Here is a 26,002-nt window from a genome sequence, read left to right on the forward strand (position 1 = left end):
TTATCCCTCTCTCCCTGCGATGAGCCAGCTCCAGGAAAAGTTTCGATTTATTTTATTTATGTAGCTCCCCCCAGGCTCTGTCACCAAGGCGACCGGGGCAGCCCAGGCAGCATCGGCACGCGGGATGTCCTGGCGGATTTTCTCACAGTTGCGGGAGGCGCAGACATGGAAATGAGCTCATTGCGGGGGAGTGGCGGCCGCCTGGGCCGCCCCCAGCCCAGCCCGGCCCGGCCCGGCCCGGCCCGGCCCGGCCCGCTGGGTCCCGGAGCTGCGGGACTCGCTCTCCTCTCGGAGGTATTTGGGGGAAGTCGCGCAGTTTCATCCCTGGCAGCGCAGAGACCCGGAGCGGGCACAGTTAACCCTTGTCACGCCGCGGGGCCGCGGCTGCCGGTCGGGAGAGCTCTGGCGACCCCCACTCCTCCCTGCGCCCCCTCTGCTCCCGCACTCCCACGGGCAGCATCCAGTGGGCTCGGTGCTCCCCCCCGCCAGGTGATGTCAGCGGAGAAAAGCAAAGTTGTAAGAACAAACAAGCAAGCCGGGAAATCTGGGGGGGGTGGAATCAAGATTTTTCTACCCACTCGAGGCGAAAAAGCTCAAAGGTCAACAGGGATTCATCAACCGCTTCCCACGGCTGCAGACGGGGCTAGTCACTCAACTTGGATTTCTTTTTCGGGTAATTTTAGTGAACAGGTCTGTGTTTTCAGTACTTCCCTCGAGTGGGTTCTTGCAAACGAACAAAAACCCCCACCCGTCGCAGGTGTGAGGCTGCGGTGCCGCCGGTGCCTGGTGCCCCGCTGAGCGGGCGAGATGCCGGGGCTCTCCCTGGGCACCCCCGAGGCAGCACCAGGGACCTGCACCGCTGTGACCTGGTGGCTCCTGCCGCGGGCAGCTGGGGGAGCACGCCGGCAGGGAGCTGAAAGGGGCTCCGCCGCACTGGCATCACTAGAGGATTTAGTTGGCTTGTCAAAAATCGACTAATTAAAAACCCCGCACTAAAACAAGGGACAATATCCCGAATTCGGTGTACCTGCCTCATCTCTTGACACCCCTGGCAGCGCTGGGCTGCGAGGAGGGCTGGCACCCATGGCCCTGCCGCGTCCCATTGCTCTCCCTACCATGTCGGGGCTTTCTCGCGCATTGTTGGGGCCGGGGGGAGCTGGGACGGGGCGGGGGCCCAGCAGCGCTGCCAGCGCCCACTGCAAAAGTTTGCCAAATCGAATTCTCTCCTCGGAATTGTCCTCGGAGGGGCGGCGGTGAGGAGGGGAGCGAGCGGGACTCGCCGCCCCGACTGGCCCATCCAGGGCAGGGCACCTCCAGCGCAAGGGGAAAACCCGCAGCTTTGGGACCGGCCGGGAGAGCGGATGCGCGCTGGGGTTCGCCCCCCCCTTACAGAAGTCGCTCAACTTCTGCCTTGGAGCCCTGGCCCCGCAGCCGGGAAAGGCTCACTGCTGGGGTTGGGGTGGAGCGGCAGGGTTTGAGTCAGTGGGGCCGGACAAAGGGGGCCGAGGCAGGAGCACCCCAGGACAGAGGGTGGCCCGTCCCGAACCCCTCCGGCGCTGCCAGGCCCTGACATTTCTCCCTGCACATAACGTCGAGCACATCTCGCAGTCGGCTCTAAAGTGTTGCAAAACAAGCCCCCGGCACGTTTACAGAGCTGACGAGAAGGTGGCGAAGCGCAGCGCTGAGAGCCCCAAGCCCCCCGGCTGCCCCCGCCGGCCCGACACCCCCAGCCCGCAGCTGATGGGGGGGCCCGCGGCGAGCGAGGGGCGAGCGCTCCTTGGGCCAAGCGCTAATTTGGTGTGTACGCTTAAGGCGGCCATCTGAGGGCTGGATAGCAACCAGGGGAAAGGGGTGTATTCGCGACTGGAAGATTTAGGTTGTTGCTAGGATGTGAGAACAAAAAATCTTCAATAAGTCGGGGAGGGGGGAGGACGGGGCAGAGGGGGAGGAAGGGGGGTTACAAGGTTTGTCACAGGGAAAAGTGCAGACATCTGCTGGAACTTCCATATCTAAGCTGTTCATTTACAGGAGCCAACTTCTGAAATCTCCACAATTAGATCTGCATTGTTCTTTCTCAACAACACTGCCTAGAAAGAAAAGGTCTTCTCTGTCGGGGCCAATCCAACGAAGCGTTTGACGTTATTAAATAATAAAGCGATTGTGATTTACATTGTTGTTCAGAAAAAGGGCCAATTATCCACTGTTATGTTGCCATAAAGATCATATTAACTCGAATTAGTAATCAAACAATATGCTAGCGTTAAAAGTATAGAGAAGACAACGCGACTGGTCTTGTTGCATCCTCACTTTTTCTTGTAAAACCAGAAGCATAAATACACTTGAAAGAGGCGCAGAAACTTTATCCTTAACGGGAGAAAGCGAAAGAGGTACCAGTGTTTGTGATTAATGGTCCTCTGTGTTGATTGTTTTCAATTAATTCAAAGCCACCCAAATCTCGTATTGATTTTTCTGTTTACGAATTAATTATTCTTTCGAATATTACGGGAAGTGTTCCACGGTACTCCGAGGACCAGAGCAAATTTTTTTATGTAAAAACTTTTAGGATTTTGATTTTGGGATGTTTTTTGTTTGTTTTCCATTTTATTTTGAGTTTGTGATTTTTTTTTCAGTGTAACGTTTTCTAAAGACGTTTGAGTTCTAAGCAAAGACGAAACCTCACCACTACCAAAATGCAAACCCAGCCGCATCCCTGCACTCTAGCAAATTTCCTCTGCCATAATCAAATAATTATTTTTATTAAAGCAGTTATTAGGTTTATAACTCATTTGCCACTTAAATTTGTGCAACCAACCAAGGCGATCTAAATAGGTTTGAGTTGCCCCTTGGGTCTGGGATGTAAGCGGTAAGAAGGAGGATTAATTATGGGTGTGTGCAGCAGGAGGACACAAAGGCTGTCCGGTGGCGCGGGGAGCAGCGGCGGGGCGCAGCCCCTTCCCCGGGCGGGGCCGGGCACCCCGCGCCCCCGGCCCCGGCAGGGACCGGCACCCCCGGCAAAACTCTGCTGCGATTGTTGGTGAGCTGCCACGGGGCCAAGGTTGGGGCTGGGGGAGCTGCAACTTGTTGGCAGTAAAGAAGGCGCTGTCAGGTGATGATGCTCCGGCGCGTTTGAAACGTCCCGAGCAAAGTGCAAACGAGACTTATTTTTCATACAGGATTATCGATATGATATGATCTGATGCGGCGTGATATGATGATATGATATAGGAGCATCGATCTCTTGTCTCCTATGTGGACAAAGTCCATTTTTTGTGCGCGGGATAACAGGATCTGCCCCCTGGAAACGTGCTCCAAGCGCCCACCGGCACCTGACTGCTGGTTCTAATGTCATTTATTGCCAACACGTTTTGTTATCGCCCGGGGGTGGGGGTTACTCGGAGCTCAGGTAATAACCGGGTAGCTGTCAGCTTCTCCCGTTTAGCGCTACTCAGGCAAGAATGGCTTTGCCAAACTGTTCCAAGAGCTGATGCTATTTGTTCTCACGATTAGGGGGAAAAAAGAACATTCACAGTAACGTGGGTTTCTATAAGCAAACGCCGAGCAATTTTCCTCAGCGCAATGCATCAGCAAGTATATCCAAAAGAGCTTAATCTACTTCTTGCAGGTTAGGTGCAAGTGGAATCAGCAAAGGCTGCTCCGAGATGCCATGAAAATCCCGGCTCATTGGCTTGGCCGCGATAGGACGAGGCACATCAAATCGAGGCGAGAGGGACAGAATCAATCAGTCCTCTTGGCTGAGGAGTGAGCCCTCGCTCTGGAAATAATTTCGAATGAAACTTGTGTAACCAAGTGTAACCTAGCTTACTCTGAGCAGATCGTGGAGAGGGTAAAAAAAAAAAAGTTTAAAAATATTAAGGAAATAAGCCAAGAAGAAACAATCTGGACCCAATTAATAAGAGTGCGAAGTTTTTATCCATGTGTAAGGAAAATATATTAAGCCAAAAAGGAGACAGGTTATCTCTAAACAGGATTAAAATGCGTTCGTGTATAGGATTAGACCATCTCATCCATTTAAAAACAGTGTGTCTCCTCCTCTCCACAACACTTTATTATATATTAAAAAAAAAAAAAAAAAGTAAAAACTTTCCCCGTTAGAAGCACTTGGGAAATGCGTTTTATTAATCGAGAGCCATTTTTTTTTCTTGCAATCAAATGCAACTGATGGCCCTGAATAAGCCGCCTTGTTAGGAAACGGGCCATTTTTTAAAACCTGTGATCAAAACAGACCTGTCTTCAGAGAGAGCACAGCAGATTTAAATGTTGGTCAAAAGGAGTCACAACTGTTCATTAAAAGCAAACCCTAACTAGTGCTAATGTATAGCCATTTTGTGAGCTCAGGACTGTGGAAAGAGGCGAAAAAAAGTCTGAGAGTGTGAGCTGATGCCGTGCTGGCTGGCAGTGTGTGGTCTATTGTAGGGAATGTGCTTTTTCCACTGAACAGAGAGCCCCCCTCTTTTATTCCCCAGCTCTACTGCACCTGCACTGGATCAGGGAGCTACTGCCATTCACCACATCAACAGAGAAGACATCTCTGACAGCACTCAATTCATTACATTTCTTCCTGCTTTTCAAACCAACGCACAAAAAAAAAAAAAAAAAAAAAAAAAGTATTGCCAATCAGTGCCTGGGGGGCAGGGAAGCAATCTTACAATACTTTATATTCGCCGCTCATTTTGGATTTCATTAGTCAGAAAACTCACTTCTCAGCCTGTTACAACTTTTCTTTCTTTCTTTCTCTCTCTTTCTTTCTTTCTTTCTTTCTTTCTTTCTTTCTTTCTTTCTTTCTTTCTTTCTTTCTTTCTTTCTTTCTTTCTTTCTTTCTTTCTTTCTTTCTTTCTTTCTTTCTTTCTTTCTTTCTTTCTTTCTTTCTTTCTCGCTTTCTCTCTTTTTTTCTCTCTTTCTCTCTCTTTTTCTCTTCCCTTCTTTCTTTTTTCTTCTTTCCTTCCCTGCTTAGGGGTCTGCTGGAAGAGGGAGCTGGGCCCGGCGCCACTTCCCCTGCCACGGCCGGGGCATTTCCACGCCGGGGCTCCGCAGCCCCGGGAGCGGAGATGGGCCGGTGGCGGGGCTCCCCAGGAGAGAGTTTATTCATAATTCATGGGAGCAGTGCAGCTCTCCGGAGACAGGGAGAAAGAAACGGCCGGAGAGCCCGAAGTGTCCTGCAGCAGTTGCGGGGGGAGCGGGTGTGCGGGTGGCACCGGGGGTGTCGGGCAGGGGCGGCGGGGCCGGCGGCCGCTGCGGGGAGGGGACGCGCCGGCCCCCCTAACCCATGGAGAAAGTTGTTATCGGCAAAACTCCTCGAAAGGGACTCCGGGGAATTTGGGGGTAGCTTGGTTCCCTCAAGAAACGTTTTTCAGAAGCATTTGCAAGCGAAAGAAGCGGAGCCGAGGGGTTTTAGATTCAGGTATTTGATCTCGCCGGACCTAGACATCTAATTAGAGCGGCCTCAGCGATTGAAATGGTGTTAATTCTCATTGTTCCCCGCTCAGATCCCTTGGCCCTCCACCTCTGGGATGCTCTCGTTTTCAAAACTCTAAATAAAAATATTTCTATTTGAAATAAACAAATAACCAACCAAACAATTTCTGTATTTCCCGCTTTTCTGGCCCATTTTCCTCCATCACGAGCAAAAGCAAAAGCAAACTCCTGGGTATTTTTTTCGCAGGCGCTGGCAAAAAATAACACCCCCTCTGTGGGATCTTAACAGAAATAAATCACAAGGAGCTCTTGCCTACCTGAAAAGGAGGAGGAAATCCGACTGTCTGGTTTCGGGTGTAAAGTATGTATCGATAAGGAAGACACAGCCGACTCAGAAACGGGACCCAATTAATCTATGGGTTTCTTTACATCACCCCCTGTTAGGATGTGTGCTTTGGAAATATTGATTCATTGCGACAGGAAAGTCGCAACTACTGTGTGTGCATAACATGGGGAGGACACGGAGAGAGAACCCGCAGCAACGCAAAGCCCACTCACGGGAGAGCCAGATTGCTTTTTAAGCTAAAACTAATAATTTCATAACTGATTCACATTCAATCTGGCGCCAATGACGTCACGGGGTATTAGCATACGAGGAGGGATGAAGCCAGTGTGGCTGGAGTTGATAAGGTGCCTCCTGAGGAATTCGCTGCTTGTTTTAATACATTAATTATTTCCCTGTCTTCCTCAACTTCTGCAATTTGTAAGAGCTTAAAGGAACCATCATTCCCAGCGGTGCCAGAAGGACAGGTTGGAGAGTTTCTCCGGTGGCACCGGAGCCCAGTAGCTGGGGGCAGCGTGGGGATGAGCCCGAGCCCCAGCCCCAGCCCCGCTCCCGGAACCCGGCCTGGCCGCCCTGCAGAGCGCTGCGGGACTTGCTTCTAATTAAGCCGGCTCCGGCCCCGGGCGTCCCTACTCGCCCGAGTAAGGTCGGCTCACTCGGACCGGCAGCCCCAGCGCTGGGAGCTTCCCGCAGGATGGGAGGCCGGGTTTGCAGGATCAGCCTCTCAGCCTGGAACGCGTGTGAGTTGTGAGTGTGCGTGAGTGTGAGCTGGTGTGCCAAGACACCCCTGCGGAGCCTTCCCGCGGGAAAGCCTTGCAGAGGCCCGTGTCTTTTCAGCACCCGGTGGGATTCCCCCCTCTACCCCTCCCCATCCCCTGCCGTTAATCACGATTTTGTGGAGGGGGGGGGGGGAAGCGCCCACATTACGTCATCAGCCCTAACTGCTGCAGAGATGATGGGGTCACCGAGGACCCGGGGCGGGGGAGCCCGCGGGGGGCCGGGCCTCCCCTCCCGTTCCCGGGGGCACCGGCCGCCTGTCCGGGAGCGGGGGCACATCCCGGCCGGGGGCCGGAGCAGCGCTGTGCCTGCCGCTGGGCTCCGGACAGAGGGACGCACTGTGGGGAGACGACAGGACACAGCCTAGCTCCGTGCCCCAGGGCTCACAGCCCTCCCCCGGCGGCCCACTGTCCCCAGAGCTTGTAGGAACCGGCGGCATCGCCGCTTCGGCCCCATCGAGCTCGGCCGGGCCCCGCGGAGGCGGCCTGACAGTCTCCCTACCCCCCTCGGAGACCCTGACAAGCTGCGGCCACCTCACTCCTCTGAAGAAGGCAACTGCCTTGGAATAACGCTCGGTGATTTGAGTCTGAAACACGCTTGGAGGGAAGGAGGGAGGGAGGGAGAGAAAGGCGCTTTTATCAGGGGTAGGGTAGGGACGGGCACAAAACACAGAGAAATCCTAAGAGAATTAAATTTAAAAGGGATAAATTACAGGAAAAAAAACAACAACAACAACAAAAAAACCCAACCAAACCACAACTAGAAAACCAAAACATAAAGCCACGCTGTACAAGCTCTCGCCCACATGGTAGAGGTCCTGCGAGGCAGCACGCTGAGGCAGGGGATGAGCCAGCGGTAAACTCCTGCAGAAACTTCTCCGGCCTCGCTCCGTTCCCCGCGAGCGCTCGCAGCGAGCACCCCCCGCCCACGGGCCGCCCCCCGCTCCTGCCGACAGGGCTGCAGCTGCCCAGGCGTCTCCTCCGGGACAGCTGGGCCCGAACCCACACCACACTGCACGGGAAGGGCTGTCCGTGCTCTCCTCCAACACTGCTAAATTGTAATGAAAAATTGCAGCTTGTTTCGGCGCGTCCCCTCCCCCTGTACGCACAGGCGCACACGGATACAAGCACACGCACACACAGTCACACACAGTCACACACAGTCACACTCAGTCACACTCAGTCACACTCACACACGCGCTCTCACACACTGCTCAGCCGCAGCAAACCCTCTGCGAACTCCGCAGCAAAGCTCCAAAACTATCCCGCGAGGTTCAGGGTTTCGCTTTGTTCCTCCTCGCCGCTCCGCCCGCCCGCACCTGCCGGCGCAGAGGCTCCGCCGAGCCCCGGAGCGGCCGCGGTCCCCGGGTAGGGCTGGCCGGGCCCCGCACGGAGCTCACCCTCCCGCTCTGACACAGCCAAACGCGCAGCTCCGGGAATTTCCACCCCGAGCTCCTTTTCTTTCCAGTTCGCAAGTGAACCAGCCCCCACACTCACTGTAGCGCTGTACGTCCTCGCCAAGAGAATTGATTCCTCAAAAGCAAAATAGTACCAAACTCTCGCAATTCCCCGTGCCATCGTCAGAAAAACTGGTTTTAATTACCAAAACTAAAATAGCGGCGGTGCTAACTAGCAGGCGATCAAACCGCAATCAAACTTAAATCTCTGAGCAGTTAGCTATAAACTGTCAGCAATTGAAAAGTAAACCTGGTGCACACAAAGGCTCTGTTTAATTTTCTTGTTGTAATGGCTCTAAATGAGGACCCCATCACTATGCAGTTAAGCGGTGTTGCTTGTCCCCCTGAGGCGCTGATCAGTTCTTTTTAATGTGAGAAAACTGGCAGCTCGAAGCCCGTCAATGGAGCTCCCACAACAAAAGTCCTGAAAAGCTGAATGAATTGGGTTTGTAATTACTGCTTCCCTCTCCCCCCTTGCAGCTTATCTCTTATTCATTCAACATACATTATTGTCACCTAATCGCACACTCCCAATGTTATTTTGGGGGTTTTTTGCCTTTTTTTTTTTTTTTTTTTTTTTTTTTTTTTTTTTTTTTTTTGGTATCTACTACTACGGATATGTTTGTTGTTGAAATTAAACAAAATAATCCTCCCTTCTCTCTCCCCTCCTCACCACGAAAAATGTTGAGACGACAGTGTCAGGGGAGGCTGACTGGCGTTAAAAACGCAAAGTCGAAGCTCTTCTGCCATCAGGATGTCAGCATTTTGCATATATACTCGGAAATCTCACAACCACCGAAGCAGGTTTTATATTTTAGTATTTGAGTTAGATCAGGATTTAAATGACTGAAGTGTATCTAATCACGCCTATCAGTAATGGGCCTCTTTCTTTCAGTAGGACCTACATTATATACTACTTAAATTGCTGGGCTATCTACCTCCTTTTCGGAGGCAGATATCCAGCTCTGTTGCCCGTTGGGGACGGGGAGGAATTAATTGAGAGAAAACACTCTGCTGTGGGGATCACCGTCACCCCTGATGTCCCACCCGGCACCGGTGGGCATCTCAAGGAATCAAAACGTGGTTTCGGCCAAGAAATGTCTGTCGGCAAGCGAGAGCCGCGGGCGGGAGCCGGGGCTGCGAGGCAGAGCCTCTCCCCAGATCCCCCACCGCAAGAAGCTGTCGGTTGCAGAAATAAGTACAGCTATTACAACCAAATCTACTAACAGTCTAAATAATTAATTGAACCATTGCTCTTTGACCCTTGGAAAGTCCAGTAGGGACCCGTTTGTAGTAATAATACCCCCGAATGAGCCCTTGTCAAATATTCATTTAGTGGTTAATGTGAGCGATTTCCCCCTGGGACAGTCTGTAATACCAGCTTCCCAGCTTTGGCAAGAAACCCTGCTAATCTACCTCTCCAGTTCCGCAAAATATTTTAACACCCCAGTACTTAAAAAGCCATAAAAAATCACAGGGGAAACTATAATCTTATCCTTGGGTTCACTTCGGCTCTGTAGAAGGTTAGGGAAATATTACACTGGCGCTCTTGGGCCGAGCATCACTCTGGCTGTAAAATACACAACAAATCACGAGAGAGAAACCACGGAGAGCCCCAAAGGTCTTCAGTAACCAAAATAAAAACACACCCATGAGCTCTGCTACACATTTCAGCTGCCATAAACGAAAGCCCAGGATAATGGTTTAGGTGTAAATGGCGTTATTGAATGTGTTGAATTTAAAATGAGCAGTGGACAATGGCGTTCCTCTAAGTAGCACTTTAAAAATAAAACTGTTCAGCTGTACATGTAAAATGCTTTGGGTTATCCTCCCTAAATGGATAAATGGATGGATGGATGGATGGATGGATGGATGGATGGATGGATGGATGGATGGATGTAAGGAATCCGTCCAAGGGATATCAGGTTTCAACTACATATATTCCAAATCGTACTCCGAAATCTAAGCTTAAACAAATTGCCCATATAAAAAGTTGCTGAATTCACTAAGCCTGAATATGTGGCTTAGTGCCTTTTGTTTAGGGGTATTAGCTCGCCTTCTCTATGCGAATTGTAAAAGGACCAACATTTCCAAATACCCCCCTCGAATATTTTAGTTAGCACTTCAAAAAGGGGCCAGGTTTTATTGCTGTTAATTGGCTAAGATTCGCTTTTAAAAATGGAATCGTGATATCGATTGGGCTTTTATTCCTGGTTCTCTTTTCTCAGCGAGGCGAGCAGGAGCGGGGATGTGGGCTCGTTACCACGTGAATAATCCCCAAATGCATTGCAAACGCTCACAGCTCTGAAAAAGAATGTTTTACTCGTTGCATTAGCGTTAAAGACACAGAAAAGGTTGAGAGTCTGTAAAAATTGTTGTCCTGCCCAAGTATTCCGACGGTGCAGAAATAAAAGGGACAAAGGGAGCTAAACTACAAAACCAGGCAGTGAGCAAATCTCCACGTCTCCTAGTCTGGCAATGTTAGTGTTCATCTGGACACCAGGTTTCAAGGATGGAGGCCAGAACTGAGACTAGGAAATAGCAATACTAAATAAAAGCCACAACCAGCCAGGTAATTGTGTGTGTGTATGTGTGTGTGCGCGTGTGTGCATTTTACCCGGCCTTCTTCCTCCCCGACCGAAAGCGAAATCCAGTGGCTGACAAGAAATACTGGAGAGAAAAGCTCAGCAACGCTTGCCTCGTGCCGGAGTGCCCACTTTGTGCCTTGTCTAAGCCTAACATCACATACTTTCCTTGCCACGTACCACATGCCATTAGCAGAAGACACGACCAGTTTGCAATCACAGTACTTCAAATTTCGTACCTTTTTCTTCTTAATTATTATTATTATTATTTACATCTCCCTTTCGCGCGTTTCCTAAGGGAAACCACAGCCGGGTTAGCAGCACCATAGAACCTCTGGGGCTGCCGCAGCGACTGCCCAGCTCTGCTGCCATTGCCCCCTGCCCTGCCCGGGGCCTGGCATCGGCCGGGGCCGCCAGCGCGCAGCAGCGCGGAGCGGCGCGGAGCCCCGTCCTCGGCAACTGCGGCTACGACTGTACAAAGTAAAACTCTACCTGGCACGGACGGTGGATCTCTCCTTCTATATGGCGGGCGCCACCGCTTCTCTTTGGGGCTGTGACCGGCTGCAGAGAGTGTCCCAAACGGGGCTACACCGCGCTGGCAATTTAAGAAATAGGATTCAAGAAAGAGCTGTGATAAAACGTGAAAGTCTCTGGCATTCGAATGTTTTTGTTTGTTTGTTCGGTTTTTGTTGTTTCTCACCTCTGCCCGGCCAACCCTACCCCAGCCCCCACCTCTCACCTCCTCCTGCGCGGCCCAGGAGCCAGGAGAGGAAAGTTTGGGAAGTGGCGGACAAAGGGAGCGGGGAGGGCTGAGCCCGGCCAGGCCGGGCGCGCTCGGGTTCCCGGCCGTGGGAAGCCGGCTCCCCTCCCGCCTGCCCAGCGGAAGGAGGCACGGTCGGGAAAAGACAGAAGTGCATTATCCGCCTGTGGAGGCCGGGAGGCCGCGGCAGTGCCCGCGGCCCGCCCGCCGCTGCCGCCAGCCCCGGCTCGGCCCCTGCGGGGGCAACAAGTGGCCAAAGGCAGCGGCGACAGAACCCCCGGACCCCGGCGCACCCCGCGTCCTCGGGAGGGAAGGGAGGGAACTGGGAACCAGCCTCTCACTCCGCATTCCCCCCGAAGGAGGCACACGCAGTTACTCCATTAAAGCTACCGTACTTTCTCTATATATATGCATACCTATAAAAATATTCATATGTTTTATATATATATATATATAGTTATATATTATTGCATTATTTATCATATTCGGTTGGCTACGATGATACCTTCTACTGCATGAATTATTTAAAAAACATCTTGCGTTACAAAAATAAATCCAAGACTCAAGCGGAACTTCAGTGTCCATATGTCAAAAATTTATTTATCTCAAACTGTGCATAATGGAGTAAAAACTTAACTTGAATATGTACCTGTTATAAGGATGGTATTAGTTCAAATATATACATGGACTGTCGGCAGACTGATTTCAAATAATACAGAGCCGAATCTTTAAAATACAACTACGGAAAATGAGGAGAAAAAAAAAAGAACTTAAAATATCATCACAATAAATTTACAGAAATATTACAAACCATAAGAAAATATTTCAAACACAGTAATTTCAGGTTGGTAATTTTCCTTTTTTTTTTTTTTTTTTTTTTTTTTCCTTTTCTTTGAACAGGATGAAGTCTGGAAACAAAAAGTTATTATAAATTAACAAACGGCGTGTGAACCTGCATGGCAATTTTTTCTTTTTAACAAGAAGTAAAAAAAAAAAAAAGAAAAAAAAAAGAAAAAAAAAAAGAAAAAAATTTAGTACAATCTAAACGTTTGCCCTTATCCAGCAAACCAAGCCCATGGTTCGCAAGTACTCATCCTACTTTTTTTTTAATCTTTTGTACAATTTCTAAAACAATTTAAATGTCCAAATGCCGTAAAATAATTTCCTCTCCTCTCGCAGCTGCTATAAATTCAGCTGCCAAAACCACAATGGTCCAAGAAGACACTATTTTTTAAAAATAATTGGCAAATTCGCGAGCTTGGTTTTTTTTTTCTTCTCTCTATATTATCAATGGACATTCTGATTGCCATGTGTCTTTTGATAAATACTGTACAAAAGTTGCCTGCAAATATTAAAACATCTTCTTCTTCGCTCTTTGAGTCTAGCTCTAAATATTATTGGTAAAGACTTTTGCAAACTTTCTGCAAAGTTCCTACCGTTTTAACTAGAACTTTTTAAAAGTTTTGTGTAGTTGCTTCCCCTCCGAGATCTATACAAGTTCCTTGTCGGTTTAATTTCTGACCCCCCCCTCCCCAAACCCCACCCCCGCCCCCCGCCCGGAGTTTTCTCTGTACAAAAATAGTCCAAAAAAAAAAAAAAAAGTCCAGAATTTCTAATAAAAGTTTTTTTGTTGTTTGTTTTGTTTAGTTTTCCTTTCCCTCCCCTCCCACCCCCCCCGGCCCCTTTGTCTTACATATGTGATAGAGGGAGTGTGCCATTAATGGCTGTGCCAGGAACAGGTGCACTCTGGTAGTGTTGGGACATATGAAGTCTGCTTGGGGCAGCTGGTTCTGGTACTTCAGCACCTGGTAGATACATGCTGATCATGTCCCGAAGGTCCCCAGCTTGGCAAGGAGCCCTTGAATGAGACGAGGAAGTGACTACGGGGGGACTGGAGCTGGATTCCGTCTTGACCACCGAGCCCATGGAGCCCAGGGCCATGCCCGGGGTCCCTTGCTGGGAGTAGGACATGCTGTAGGTAGGCGATCCGTTCATGTAAGTCTGCGAGCTGGTCATGGAGTTGTACTGCAGGGCGCTCACGTCGTAGCGGTGCATGGGCTGCATCTGCGCCGCGTTGTGCGCGTTCAAGCCCGGGTGCTGCGGGTAGCCGAGCTGCTCTTGCATCATCCCATAGCCTCCGTTGGTCCAGCCGTTCATGTGCGCGTAACTGTCCATCCTCTGGTTCACCCCAGCTCCCAAGGTGGCCCCAACCCCTACCCCAGTCGTCATGGTATTGGTGCCCGGTGCCAGTAAGCCCCCCGGCAACGTGTACTTATCCTTCTTCATGAGGGTCTTGGTTTTCCTCCGGGGTCGGTATTTATAATCCGGGTGCTCCTTCATGTGCAGAGCTCTGAGCCGCTTGGCTTCGTCAATGAAGGGTCTCTTTTCCGCCTCGGATAAAAGTTTCCACTCCGCCCCGAGCCGCTTGCTGATCTCGGAGTTGTGCATCTTCGGGTTCTCCTGGGCCATTTTCCGCCGCTGCCCGCGGGACCACACCATGAACGCGTTCATCGGGCGCTTTACCCGGTCCGGGCTGTTCTTCTGGTTGTTGGCGGCCGAGTTGGAGTTGCCTGTGCCTCCCCCCGAAGTTTGCTGGGGGGCGGGAGGTTTCAGCTCGGTTTCCATCATGTTGTACATTCAAACTACTTTTGCCTGGAACCAGCCTTGAGCAGAGAAACGAGGAGCAGCCGCAGCGGAGTCCCAAGCCGGACTTTTTTTTTTTTTTCCTAGGGAGGGGTAGGAAAGGGGGGAGGGGGACTCCCCAAAACCACACTTGGATCAAGATCAGGATCTTCCTCTTCGCTGATGGATTAATAATGCTAATAACTGCTATTATTACCGCCGGAGTCTTGATTTTAAAAAACTTCTTCCTCCTTTTTCCCTTTTCTCTGCCTGCCGCTCTCTCTCTCTCTCTCTCTCTCTCTCTCTCTCTCCACCTCGGTCTTAAAGAGCCAGCAAACTACTTTACCCCCTTTTGCAAACACACACACTCTCTCTCTCTGCCTTGACAACTCCTGATACTTTTTTGAACAAGTTAATAGACAACCATCCATGTGATGGGGGCTTGTCAGGCAATAAATGCGTTCGCTCCGGCCAATCAGCGCGCGGCGGCTCCGCCACTAAGGACAAGTCTCTTCCCCTGGTTTTGCATGAAACGGGGCGGGGGCTGGGCGCGCCGGGACGGCTCGGCGGGGAGGCGGGCCCGGGGGCGGCCCGGGCGGCCACTGGGAGCCTTTGTATCTCCCCTTCCAGCAACAGGTCACACACGCCTTTTGGAGGAAGTGGGTAAACAGTATTGTTGCTACGTGGTGGTTTTTTTTTTTTCTTTTTCTTTTTTTTTTTCTTTAAGTTGATGTTGGCTTGGGGCTAGGAGAAGCCATGGGGGTAGCTGAGCGGGAACGGCTTCCCCCACCCCTGTGCCCGTGCCCCTTGGGACAGAGGGGCCGCCCGGCTGCGCGGGGCCCTGCGTGTGCCTCGCTCGCCCCGTCCAGGCCGTGCAGTCCCCGTGGAGCAGAGCAGCGGAGTCCGCAGCGACCGCCCGGGCAGAGGCCGTGCCCGTCTCCCGGCCATCCCCCGGGCCCTGCTCCGTGCAGGCCGTGCCACAGCGCGCCAAGCCCTTCCCCCCGGCCTCGGAGGAGGGGGATGTCCAGTGCAAACACGGGTTGCTCACATGCCATCCCCGCCGAACACAAAGCGGGGCCGGGACCCCTCTGCAGATGCTGGGGAGGGCTCCGGGCCGCGCTCCGTCCGCCGCTGGGCCGGCGGCACCGTCACCCCGCGCCCACTGCGGGCCGCGGGCGGCGCTGGGTGGGCGCAGCGCGGCGCTGGGGGGACGGCCGGGTGCTACAAATACGTAGTTTTGTTTCCCTTGTTGTCACTACACGGGCTGCACAAAGCCCCGGCTAAGTTTACTTCCACTCTCTTGTTGGGATCTTTGTTGCTAAACCGCACTTGACGACAAAGGAAGGAGGGGAGAGAGGACGCGGAGCGGGAGCGGGGGGAGCCTCTCGCCGCCCTGGCCGCGCTCCCCCGCGCCTCTCCGCGCCTCCCCTGCCTCGGCGGGGTTGCTCCGCCTTTCGGTGCGATGGCGCTCACGGCGTGGAGCCGGAGGGGGTGCGGGGCGGCGGGGGAGCCGCAGGGGCCGGAGCGCGGCCGGGGCGCGGGGCGGGGGCCGGGGCAGCGCGGGGCGCCCCGACGGCCTCAGCCGCGGCGCTGCGGCGCCCCCTGCCGGCCCGGCCGCGCCCCGGGCGGGAGGCGCCGCCGGAGCCGCGCGAGGGCCGGGGGGAAGGGAGCGGGAAATGACACCCCGGCGGAATAATAATAATAATAATAACAACAACAACAATAATAATAATAATAATAAAGAATAATAATAAAAACCCGCCGGAGAACAGGGACGCATCTTTTTTCCTTTTTTTTTTTTTTTTTTCCTGTGCGTGGATTATGCAAATAAATCCTGTCGGGTCCAATGCGTTTAATTCGAAAATGTATATATAACCCCAAGATAAGTGATAGGTTAAACTGTCGAAAAATAGCTGCAAATTATGAGATGTGGGATATAAGGGGATTCTGATTGTCCAGACACTCCTGCAGGCATGGCGGCTGTTTACTGTCTTATTGTTCTCCCTTTGGTCTGCAGTTGATAAAGTTATTAAAAAATAATTTCAGGGATAATTATTTTGATTTTTTTTAAAAAAGGGGATGAGTGGGCGGTGTGGGTGCTTGCTTATCATGCTACAGCGATGAGCGAGGGCTGGCGGTGCGCAGGCAAGGGGTTATTTTTGCTCTGGCTGTAGCTGCGGGAGGTGCGTGGGGTCCATGGCCCAGAGCTCCACGCAGGACCAGGCCATCGTGGGCTGCCCTGTGCTCACTGAGAGCCTCTCGGGGCCTGGTCCTCTCCTAATTGCATTTATCATACGAATAAAGGATGGGAAATGCTTAACAATTGTGCTATCGGGAGTATTTACGGCTCTATTTTAATTAACACTTTTAATTATCGATGCAATAAATTGGCATATATACATAATAGTGCAATACAGGAAATAAGGTGAGGGCGATGGCTCTTTTGGGGCATTTTATGCCTTTCCTTTGGGTATGGAGGTTTGCATGGTTGGGAATACACACGGGTGGGCGGAAGCAGAGGCAGACCGGGAAGCTGGCTACAGAGGAGGGGAAAAAAAAAAAAAAAAAAAAAAGATGAAATGGTCCCTGATTTTCTATATTAATGACAATAACACCACAGCTCTCTAAGAATACAGCCAGGGAAGGGAGGCCTGCAGAGGGACGGTTTAATCTGAGTGGATTTAAAAAATCGTTGCCTTTGGTATAATTTATGGAAATGAAAAGTGCTTACATTAAACAAATAGTCTGCAAATGTTCTCAGTGATGGGCTCTGCGGCACACGCACTCTTATTTCCAGGTTATGAGTGTCTTTAAAAGAAAATGAATGTTAACTACTTGGATTTCATGTATTTATTGTTCTAATACTCGCCGATTTTTCTAAAAGCCCTACGGATACAACCTATCGTGTTAACTGTATCGGAAAGAATATACACATTTTCATATTATTTTTTTCCTTGAACCTACTAGTAACCAATCTAAAGCAAACTATTAAGCAGACTTGTGGAGATGGGAGATTGCAGCTCCATTTTTTGTCCTTAGCTGCAAATAGAGGTTTAACTTGCAGTAATTAGGTGAGAACTAGCCAAGCATCTTACTATTATGATGCTTGTTAAAAACGCTTCTTTTCTGCATCTGCATTTGAGTGTGTTCCCCTCCACTCTTAATCTTCTTATGGAAATGAAGGCGAACGGCAGGGAACCTGCAGAGACTTAGAGAATGTCCTTGTTAACTGGAATTTCTCAGCATTGCTAATTAGCAGAGTTTGACGACCACCAGTATTGGGGAAAGCTCTGTTTAGCCACTCACAAACCCTTCCGAGGAAGAGCAGACTAATTTTATTTTGTAATTAAAATCTGAAAAGGTTCCTATTTGACAGTTAGGGCTATGAGAGTTTTATCTCCCCGTGAAATAATTACTGCCTTGATAACTCAATTTTCTGCAAAATGTCAACTGTGAGCTCCAAAAGTTTTAATTTCATTACGTTAAAAAAAATAGGCAAAGACGAAAACGTACAGAGAAATTTCCTCTTGCGCCTCTTATGCTGTAGCAGCCCCGTGTTTGGGAGCCGAAGTTAGTCAGGGAAGTTTTAATGAACTAACTATACCCCAGTCTCTGGGGAATTTCAGTCATCACATGGTGAGTTTGCAGTAGTATCCCGCGAAAAACTTGGGGAGACAGAGTCTGAAATGCCCTGGAGTAAAAACCACATTTGGAGTGGGTGCGGGCCCAGAGAGAGGCCGGGGCCGGGGAGCCCCTCTGGCCGAGCCGCCTTCCCCAGCTCCTGCAGAGTCCCGAGCTGGAGCAAATGCACGAGGTTCTCAGCCAAAGAAAGATGTGACACGGCTCCGGCCGGAGAGCCGGGGACACCCTCCGGGCTCTCCAAGGGCTCCCGGAAACTTGGGAAGTTCGGCGGGGCCGAGCTGGGGTGAGGCTGGGGCCGCTCTGCCTGCGAGGCCCGAAGGAGGCTCTTCGGGGAACCTGGGGGGAGCCGGGGCGCCGCGGCAAGTGTAATCCACTCTGCTTGCGTTTGGGATGTTTTTTATTATTATTTAAAACGGTTTAATCTCCTTTTTGTCCCTCCCTGTCCAGCAAGTAGCCCGATTGTCGCTCTCAGAAGTGGCATTACACGTACAAACCAAGGAGGTGGCGAGCCGCGGCCGGTCCCGCCAGACCCCATTTCGCCCAATAATTTCATTCAAGGGCTCTAAGGACCCTTGAAAGCCGGGGAATGCCGAGGGAGCCCCGCGCTGCTCCCGGCCTCTCCTTTCATCCCTGCTCTCCCGAATGGAAGCGCGGGGCGAGTACACGTGCGGCCGGGCGGGCAGCGCACGGCCCTGGCCCGAGCGGGGCCGCGGGGCCCGGGGGCAGCGGGGGCTGCCGGGGGTCCCGCTGTGCCCCCCGAGCGGCCCCGCTGTGCCCTCCGAGCGGCCCCGCTGCCACCTCGCCTCCCGGCCACCACCGCACGCGTGAGCCGGGGCTGCGGGGCTGGGGCGGCAAAAAACCAAAATAGCCCAGAGGTTAAAAAAAAAAAAGAAAAAAAGAAAAAAAAAAAAAAAAAAGAAACAAAAAATAAAAAGAAGCAGTTCTGCTTTTGTCCAGTGCTGCAAGAAGGGAAATTTAAAGAAAAAATAAAACTCGGATCCTCGAGGGAGTTTGGCGTACACAATAAGCAAGCAGAAAAGCCGAATCGCGCACACCACCTCTCGAAGTCGCTTTCAAAAGGCTTCTCAATAAAAGGAGAAGCCGATTGTCCAAACAGGCTTCCATGACTCTTCATAAATAGCCAACAGCTTCCTCAAACTGTCCGCGATATTTGGTCTGCATCTAAAATCACACTCCCGGGCTTTCTTTCCCAAAGGAAAGTATAAGTGAAGCCCGTACTTTTTCTTATGCGATCTTTAAAATAAATTAGAAAATCAAGATCAGTGGCGAGGATAAACTTAGGAATTACTGTACAACGTAACGGGATGAAATTACAGTTCAATGTTGGCTCTTTAGCAGGAAGGCAACCCCCTCGAGCGGGATCCTTTTTGGCAGTCTATTTAAAGTTATCTTTCCTTCCTAGTTTTATAAGAACAAATGAGTTTTCTTTTCCCATTGTAGTTGAATGAACTCATGTATATTAAACACAAAACCCCTCCTGAAGAACGCTAACTGCTTTGCTTAAACCCACAAAGGCACAAAAATCCAGAATTGAAGGTTTCCAATTCCTGAATAAGTCCCCTTAACTCTCTCAGGCTCGCAGGAGAGAGATTGGGGACATTCTCTGAAAGTCTTAATGCCTGGAAGGGGCTATCTCAAATGTATTGTCTTTTCCTAAAGTTGAGGCTTCTATTTTATTTCCCTCTTTCCCCTTCACCATCTTTGTGTTGACTTAAGAAAATAATGGTCTAAAAAAGTGTCTGTTCATGGGATCACACGTGTCGCCCAAATCAAATGAAGTCCTCTTTGGCCCCAGCACAGTTTTGATGGAATTATTCCGGTTCTTCCATTGAATTCACACCGTTTCCCAAAGAAGCTGTGGCAGTTTCAATGGGAACGCCTGAGGCACAGCCTGGGGTGCTTCAAGGTTGCTTCTCTCAGCGCACCTCAAACCCTGGCATCCCGAGGCATGGTTTGAAAAGTACATTTAAAAAAAAAAAAAAAAAAAAAAGGAAAAAAAAAAAGGAAAAAAGCCCTTTCCAGTGATTCTCAGATCACTGACAAGATCGCCCATAATGGAGCCAAGACGGTGACTTTTATCTCGCTGTTCCTCATAGTCCTTAATTTGGAGCTCATTGACAGGACAGACGGTAATGACACTTTCAGAACTGTTATGGTCTGGAGTGACAATCTCTCCATCTCGCCCATGGTTTATTGACACCATGGGCTCATTGTATCAACTTAGGCTTGTGATTTTAGAATTCTCCAGCGACGGGCTCGTTGGGAGGATTTTAATTCAAATTATAGACTAGCTGTCTATACAGTGAATTCCTATTTAGACGGCGCTTAATCGGAGCAGAGAGATGGTGCTATAAATAATAACAACAACACTTCCCATGTGTCTATCCCCTGTCCTCCACCCGAAGATCTGAAAAGGCGTTTGTCGAAGGAGGCCCGGGCGCAGCGGAGAGTGGCGAGGGGACCTCGGGCTCCTCCAAGGCAGCAGAAGGGAGCCCGTGGGACTCCCCGCCATCCTCATGGGCTGCGGCCCCGCAGGTGTGTGCGGCAGGCAGGCGGGGCAGGAGAAGCGCTTTAGGCACACGGCGATTTAGGCACTGCGTTGGGTTGGGCTGTGGGGTGCTGTCGGCGGGCTGTGACAGCCCTTTTTCCATGGAAATCACTGGACAACGGGGCTCCTCCAAACACCCGCCTGTCCCTGTGGGAGCCTTCCCGGTGGGAGCGGGTGAATGTGAGGAGAAAGGCCCAGGGGGTGCCCATGGGCTGGGACAGAAGGGGCGATGCTGCGGGTGCTCAGGGCAGCAGGTACCAGGGACAGGCTGAGGGGGAAGCAAGAAAAGGTGAAGAGAAAAATTTGCTTTTGAGACTGTTTTTCTGGTTTGTTCCTTCAAGTCTCCCCTTCCACCTCTCTCAACAGAGAGATGTAGGAAATGCCGGCGTCCACAAACAACTCCTTCCAAAAGACATAAATAAACTAAAAATGCACTTTTTTACCAAGTGGAGATGAACGAGACCGAGCACAGAGCTACCCCCCCTTGCTGCCAGCTGAGCACAGAGCTGACCCCCCCCTTGCTGCCAGCTGTCTGCCAAGCCTGGGACCCGATCCCAGATTTACAGCATTTGCTCCCTTGAGTAACGTCCGCAGAATAAAACCCGGCTACTGAGTTACGAACCGAGCCCAGGAAAACCACATTTTGGTTAAACTGATCACTCGGGACCCTTGATTTTATGTGCCAACTTCTGCCCTAGGGAGGGGGGAGTTTACGACCCCTTAACAGCCCCCTCAGAAGTGCTGTTTCTAAGAGGAGCACTAACAGCCCCTCTCCTGGAATCGGGTTAATCATTCACCTTTCGGCAGGAGTCACTACATTTTTGTAAAGTGCCTCCTGACGTTAAACCCTGTGTACAAGCGCTCTGTATTTTTTCCGTTTCCTGTGGTAATTGACATATAATACCTCTGTTTATAACTGGCTTGACAGATCCATACAGATGTATATTTTTTGCTTAATTTCAGAGTTATATATACCAAACGCATGCTAACTTAAGAAACAGTAAAGGAAATCTGGGAATTCCGTTGTGCAGGAAATCTGTGCAGGGCTCTTGCTATTATTTATAGAAAATGACATGTCTTTATTTTGGGCGCTCTTACTACAGAATTGCCTTATTAGGGAATCTCGAGCGGAGATCAAACTGAAAAATGGAGCAAGTATGCTCAGCGCGACAAACAATAATATTTCATAAAAACCTATCCGAATATAATTTCTAAAGTGAAAAGTTTATTGTGAGACCAACAGCCCTGGGGTTCATTTAATAGAAAAACTGCGGCGTTATGACTTTCATCCAGGCTGTCAACAGGAGATACAAAATAACCCCAATTTAACAGAAATAATTTGGTTTCCATTAGTCTTTCTCTTTGCACGCAAGTCGCATAAACCGTGCTGGGTATTACTGCAACTAGCAAATACCACCTTTAAATGCACTACACTGAGCTACGTTCATGCTATAAAATAAGTAGAGAATTCATCTAAAAAGTTGGTGGCAATGCAGCACGTCACATATTTTGGCTAATCGTTTTATATCACCAGGTTTCTTTTAAATCTTTCATCTCCACAGTAAGGAAATAAAATCGCACTCCAGGCATTCACTTCAGATAACGCTTCTTCCTTTTCCAGGAACTGGAGAGGGGGTGTTTATTTTGCCTTTTTTTTTTTTTTTTTTTTTTTTTTTTTTTTTTGAGGGGCGATTGAGGTGACTTTATTGCTTTGGGTTTAAACATATGCCATTTGAGAAAATGTTTCCTTAATGAAAAGGAACTGTTCAGCGCTGCTTACAAGCAACACCTGTCAACACTGACTTATTTAAGACACGTTGGGAGGAAAACATAAGCACGAGCATCTGAAAGGCTGGCATTTGCTGACAGCACTGGAACACCGAAGTTGGGAACGATGAAAAATTAATCCTGATTTTTTGTGCCTAAGGCTGCCAGTGAAGAAGTTGGTCTGCCGGGGATGTCTCGCCGCGGCGGTGCGGTCCCGTAGCAGCTCCCCTGCCCTGCCTAGGTGTGGGAGAACATCACATATCAGCGTTTCTGTAAGACCCAGGCTCATGGAAAGCTCTGCTTAGAAAGAAGTCGGTGGCACTTCACTTATTTTTCGCTCACATTCATATCTCCGGAGAGCAAACGGCGCAAGCTGGAGGTGGCTTCCCCGCCCGTAGTTGCTGTGCTGGGCTCTCTGCTCACCTTGCCTGTCCCTACCTCACCCTCACTTTAACCCCTGCAGCGACTCCGAGGCAGTTCCAGGTGCCGGTTCCCCGCCGCCCGGTGCTGCCGCTCCCGCTGCGCCCGCGGGCGCGCCCGTCCCGCGGGATCCCCACGGGCACCCCCGCGCGGCCGACAGGGGGCGCCGCCCCCCGCGCGGAGCGGCCGCGGGAGCGGGGGGAGCCCGGGGGGAGCCCGGGGGGAGCCCGGAGCCGAGCGGGGTCGAGTACAGATCTTTAGTCGTCGTGGATAAAAAGAGATTAAAGGCTAAATTCCTTTTTCTTTTTTTTTTTTTCCTTTCTCCTTTTTTTTTTTTTTTTTTCCCCCGTCAATTTTAACCAACTACGGAAATGTAGAGCTTTCATCCTTTGATGTTTCCCAGAAAGAAACTGTTATATCGGTTGTGAAATTACATCGTCTCGGAGCCAGAGAACCAGCCGTGGAGTGCTAAAATAATTTAATTAAAAATAATAATAATATGAGGACCCGCGCTTCCGCAGAGACACTTAAAAGCTGACACGTGCCCCTCCATCTCCCCTTTCCCTAGCGCTCCCGATGTTTCCTGACTGCCGTTTGATGGGAATAATTAAAAATAAGATAACCCCACGCTAGCTGGGGACTCGCATCCATCGCTTGCGGCGTGCTGTCCTCACCCTGCCCCTGCACGGCCGGCCCTGCCGTCCAGCCCTGCTCTGCAGGGGCAGAAGAGTGCAAAAAAGCAAATCGCTAAAATCATAAATCGAATGTTAGACTTTTACCATATTAGCCATAAATAAAATTGTAACCGGCTACCCACTTTCCCTCTACTACAAAACCCCTTCACCTGTATTTAAATAGCACGTCTTTAATTACAGCAGTTGGGGATGTATGAGGCTGAAATGAAATTAGCAGTCATTACCAGTCCTTTAACTCTGTGGTGCTTTTGATCAGCACTAAATTAGCTTTCCAGTCCTAACAAAGGCTCTATAGCAAGCAGTGGGCTGTAAATAAGACAGCTCGACCTGCCCTCAACACCTTTTCTCTTGTCAATCACAGCTCTATCATTCAGCCCAAGATTAACCTTTATCTACCAAATTCTTACCAAGAAAAAAAAAAAAGGGGGGGGGGGGCGAAGAGGGGGAAATCCAACCTCAACTTTGTTAACTGTAACTAAAAAGAGTTTCCCTTTAAATGGTATTATAATGAGCCTGTATGTCAAATTCGGGCCTTTCCCAGCCCCAAGTACATTAGAAGGCAGCGGCGGGCAGTTAAAGGTATTGATGATTTATTATCGACTTGCCCGGGTGCGGACCCCGCGCAGCCGGAGCCCGGCCCGGCGATGCGCCGCCTCTGCCCGCGGTGCAGCCCCGCTTTGGGCGTGCGGGGAGCTCCGCGGGGCCGGCCCCGCTTTCCCGGGATTGGGCCGGGAGTCGCCGCGCAGCGCCGCGGGAGGAGCGGCCGGCAGCGCCCACAGGGGGCGGCAGAGAGCGGCGCGCCCGGGGAACCCCCGCCCGGCGGCCGCTCCGCGCCCCGCGCACCGCCCCGACCGCTCCCGCGGAGCGCCCGGCCCGGGGCACCGCCCGGCATCGGGCACCGCCCGGCCCCGGAAACCCGCGGAGCATCTCTGTGAGCGTGGCTTCGCGCCTACCGCCGGCTGCGATGGGCGGCCGGGGGCTGCGCGTCCCTCCGCGGCTCGATCCGCGGGGCAACGCCAAAATAGCGGCCTCGTCTGGAACACCCCGGGCCGGCGGGGAAGAGTCCCGGCTCTGCTTCACCCCGGGCCGCGAGCTCTGAGGGGGAGGAGCGGACCGGGCAGAGGCAGCCCGCGGACCGGGAGCGCTCCTGCCCAGCGCTTCGCTCGCGATGCGCGGCCGCGCAATTTCAGCCGAGCCCAAACCCGTGCGCGAGTCCCCGAGCTTAACGCGGTGGAGCTCAGAGCGGCGGGTCGTAGGTGGGAGCTACATTTCCAGATCGTTTTAAAGGTCACGGGGGAGGAGGGGGGAAAAACTGTGAATGTCAAAGTTGTGCTGCAGCTACTTACATGTCGGTGCCAGAGCAGGGTGGTGGCTGTGAGCGGTTTGATTGGCAGCTCAACGCGAAAGTCCGCGCGGACTCCGGAGCCCGGCGCAGCCCCGGGGGTCTGAGCACTTTTCACCGGACAGAGGCAGTTGAAGGAAGCTCGCACGTCCCCTTCTCTTCTCCTCTCCTCCTCCATCCAGGAGAGAGAATGAATCCATTTCGGTTTTTCTTCCCCCGGCTCTCTTTCCGTTTGCCTACACATCCTCCAAGTCCTAGCCCTAGCTCTTAACTGCAGTCCCTGGAACAAGAGGGGAAAAAATCGTTTATGGCTTAAAAAAAAATCCCAATGGCTGATTTTGTGTGTGTGTTATAAGAATGCACCCACAACAACAAAAAAGTCACTTCTCTGTCCCCCACCGTACAGCAGAAGAATAATAAAAAAGCTTTATATTTTTGCAGTGGGTATTCAAAGATAATTTGATGCCATTGTTTCTGCTACAGATGGTTCTTTTTAATACAATAACACTGCTCTTTGTGCATACTACACACAATAAAAATCGAAAGCGTTCTCCTGAATAACCATTTTGTTCTCGCTTGTATACAGGCCAACAAAAGCTGCCGTGAGGTAATGGGTTCTGTTTATTGAAGCCATAGAATAGAGGTTTGATAAAGATTTTTGTATATGGGGGAAAAAATTAAAATAAAGACCTCGCAAGGTCGAGCTGATCTCTGCGTATTTATTACCACTGAAATATTCTATCAATATATTTCTTTGAGTTGCAGCTGCAGGGATCCCTCCTCCCCTCCCCCCATCCATAATCAGCCCAAACATCTGTTTCTTTGAATTTGGGGAGATCTACAGTCGTGGCCAGACCTAAAAATCTAGACTTTGAGAGCGAGTGGGGCAAAGCGGCTCAGCGCGAAGGCAGCGGGCGCTGGGGAGGCGAGGCTGAGCAGCCCCGGCTGTGCCTGTGCGCGCCTATCTTTGTGTGCCCGGCTTTGCAATCTGCTGTCCACGCACACGCACACACAAAGGCGCAAACTGCTGCTGACAGCCCCCGGGATTAGCCCCCGGGATTTTCCTGCGCCTGTCCCTGCGCTCCAGCAGCCTCCGCGGCGCGCAGCTCCCGCGCAGCGCGGCTCTTGCGCGACTCTTGCGCGGCTCTTGCGCAGCGGCGCCTCCGCCCGCAAAGTTGCTGAATGCCTGCAGAGCAGCCCCACGACCGGGGCCGCGGAGAGCAGCGGCGGCAGCAGCCGGGCGGCCGCGGGTGCCGAGGGTGCTGCGGCTCCAGCAGAGTTCTGCTGCGCTGCTAACTTTCTGCCAAGTAATGAATAAATTAGCACCGCTGAAGAGGGAAATAAATGTTAGAGGGAGCCGCCAAGACCCACAGCGATTTTTGTCGTGAAAATTGATTCACGGGTCAAGAATCCTGCGCCCGAAAATCTCCCCGTTACCTAGTCTGAGATCTGGTTACGACTGTAGCAACTCGAAGAGAGCCCCAAAGCAGTAGAAAGTGCTTAGACAATAGGGCTCTGCGGGAAAGTTGTTAGTCAGTGACTGTGTTTGTCTACCTTTCTATAGGAATTAATGCCACAGTTCTCTGTGCCT

At 51.2% G+C, this 26,002-nt stretch overlaps 1 protein-coding gene and 2 long non-coding RNA genes across 3 annotated transcripts in view; all 3 read right to left on the minus strand.

Moving 5' to 3' along the window:
* LOC148222691 (uncharacterized) overlaps window positions 1–26,002 on the minus strand; it is a 236,737-nt gene that overhangs the window by 22,862 nt on the left and 187,873 nt on the right. The window contains exon 2 of the long non-coding RNA XR_015805606.1: window positions 24,416–24,691. This is a non-coding gene — a long non-coding RNA (uncharacterized LOC148222691). The remainder of the gene's footprint in view (window positions 1–24,415; window positions 24,692–26,002) is intronic.
* SOX2 (SRY-box transcription factor 2) lies at window positions 11,928–14,485 on the minus strand. Its single transcript, XM_088170967.1, is given in 3 exon segments — window positions 11,928–12,196; window positions 12,199–12,262; window positions 13,048–14,485. Coding segments are annotated over 3 exon segments (1,047 nt in total). The 5' UTR covers window positions 13,992–14,485; the 3' UTR covers window positions 11,928–12,157.
* On the minus strand, window positions 21,393–22,476 carry LOC148222693 (uncharacterized). Its single transcript, XR_015805759.1, has 2 exons — window positions 22,297–22,476; window positions 21,393–22,191 (listed from the first exon to the last, which is right to left on the minus strand). It is a non-coding gene; the product is annotated as an uncharacterized LOC148222693 (long non-coding RNA).

This window comes from Sturnus vulgaris, chromosome 10, assembly GCF_052056855.1.
Source record: "Sturnus vulgaris isolate bStuVul1 chromosome 10, bStuVul1.hap1, whole genome shotgun sequence".
NCBI classification, from domain to species: Eukaryota; Metazoa; Chordata; class Aves; order Passeriformes; family Sturnidae; genus Sturnus; species Sturnus vulgaris.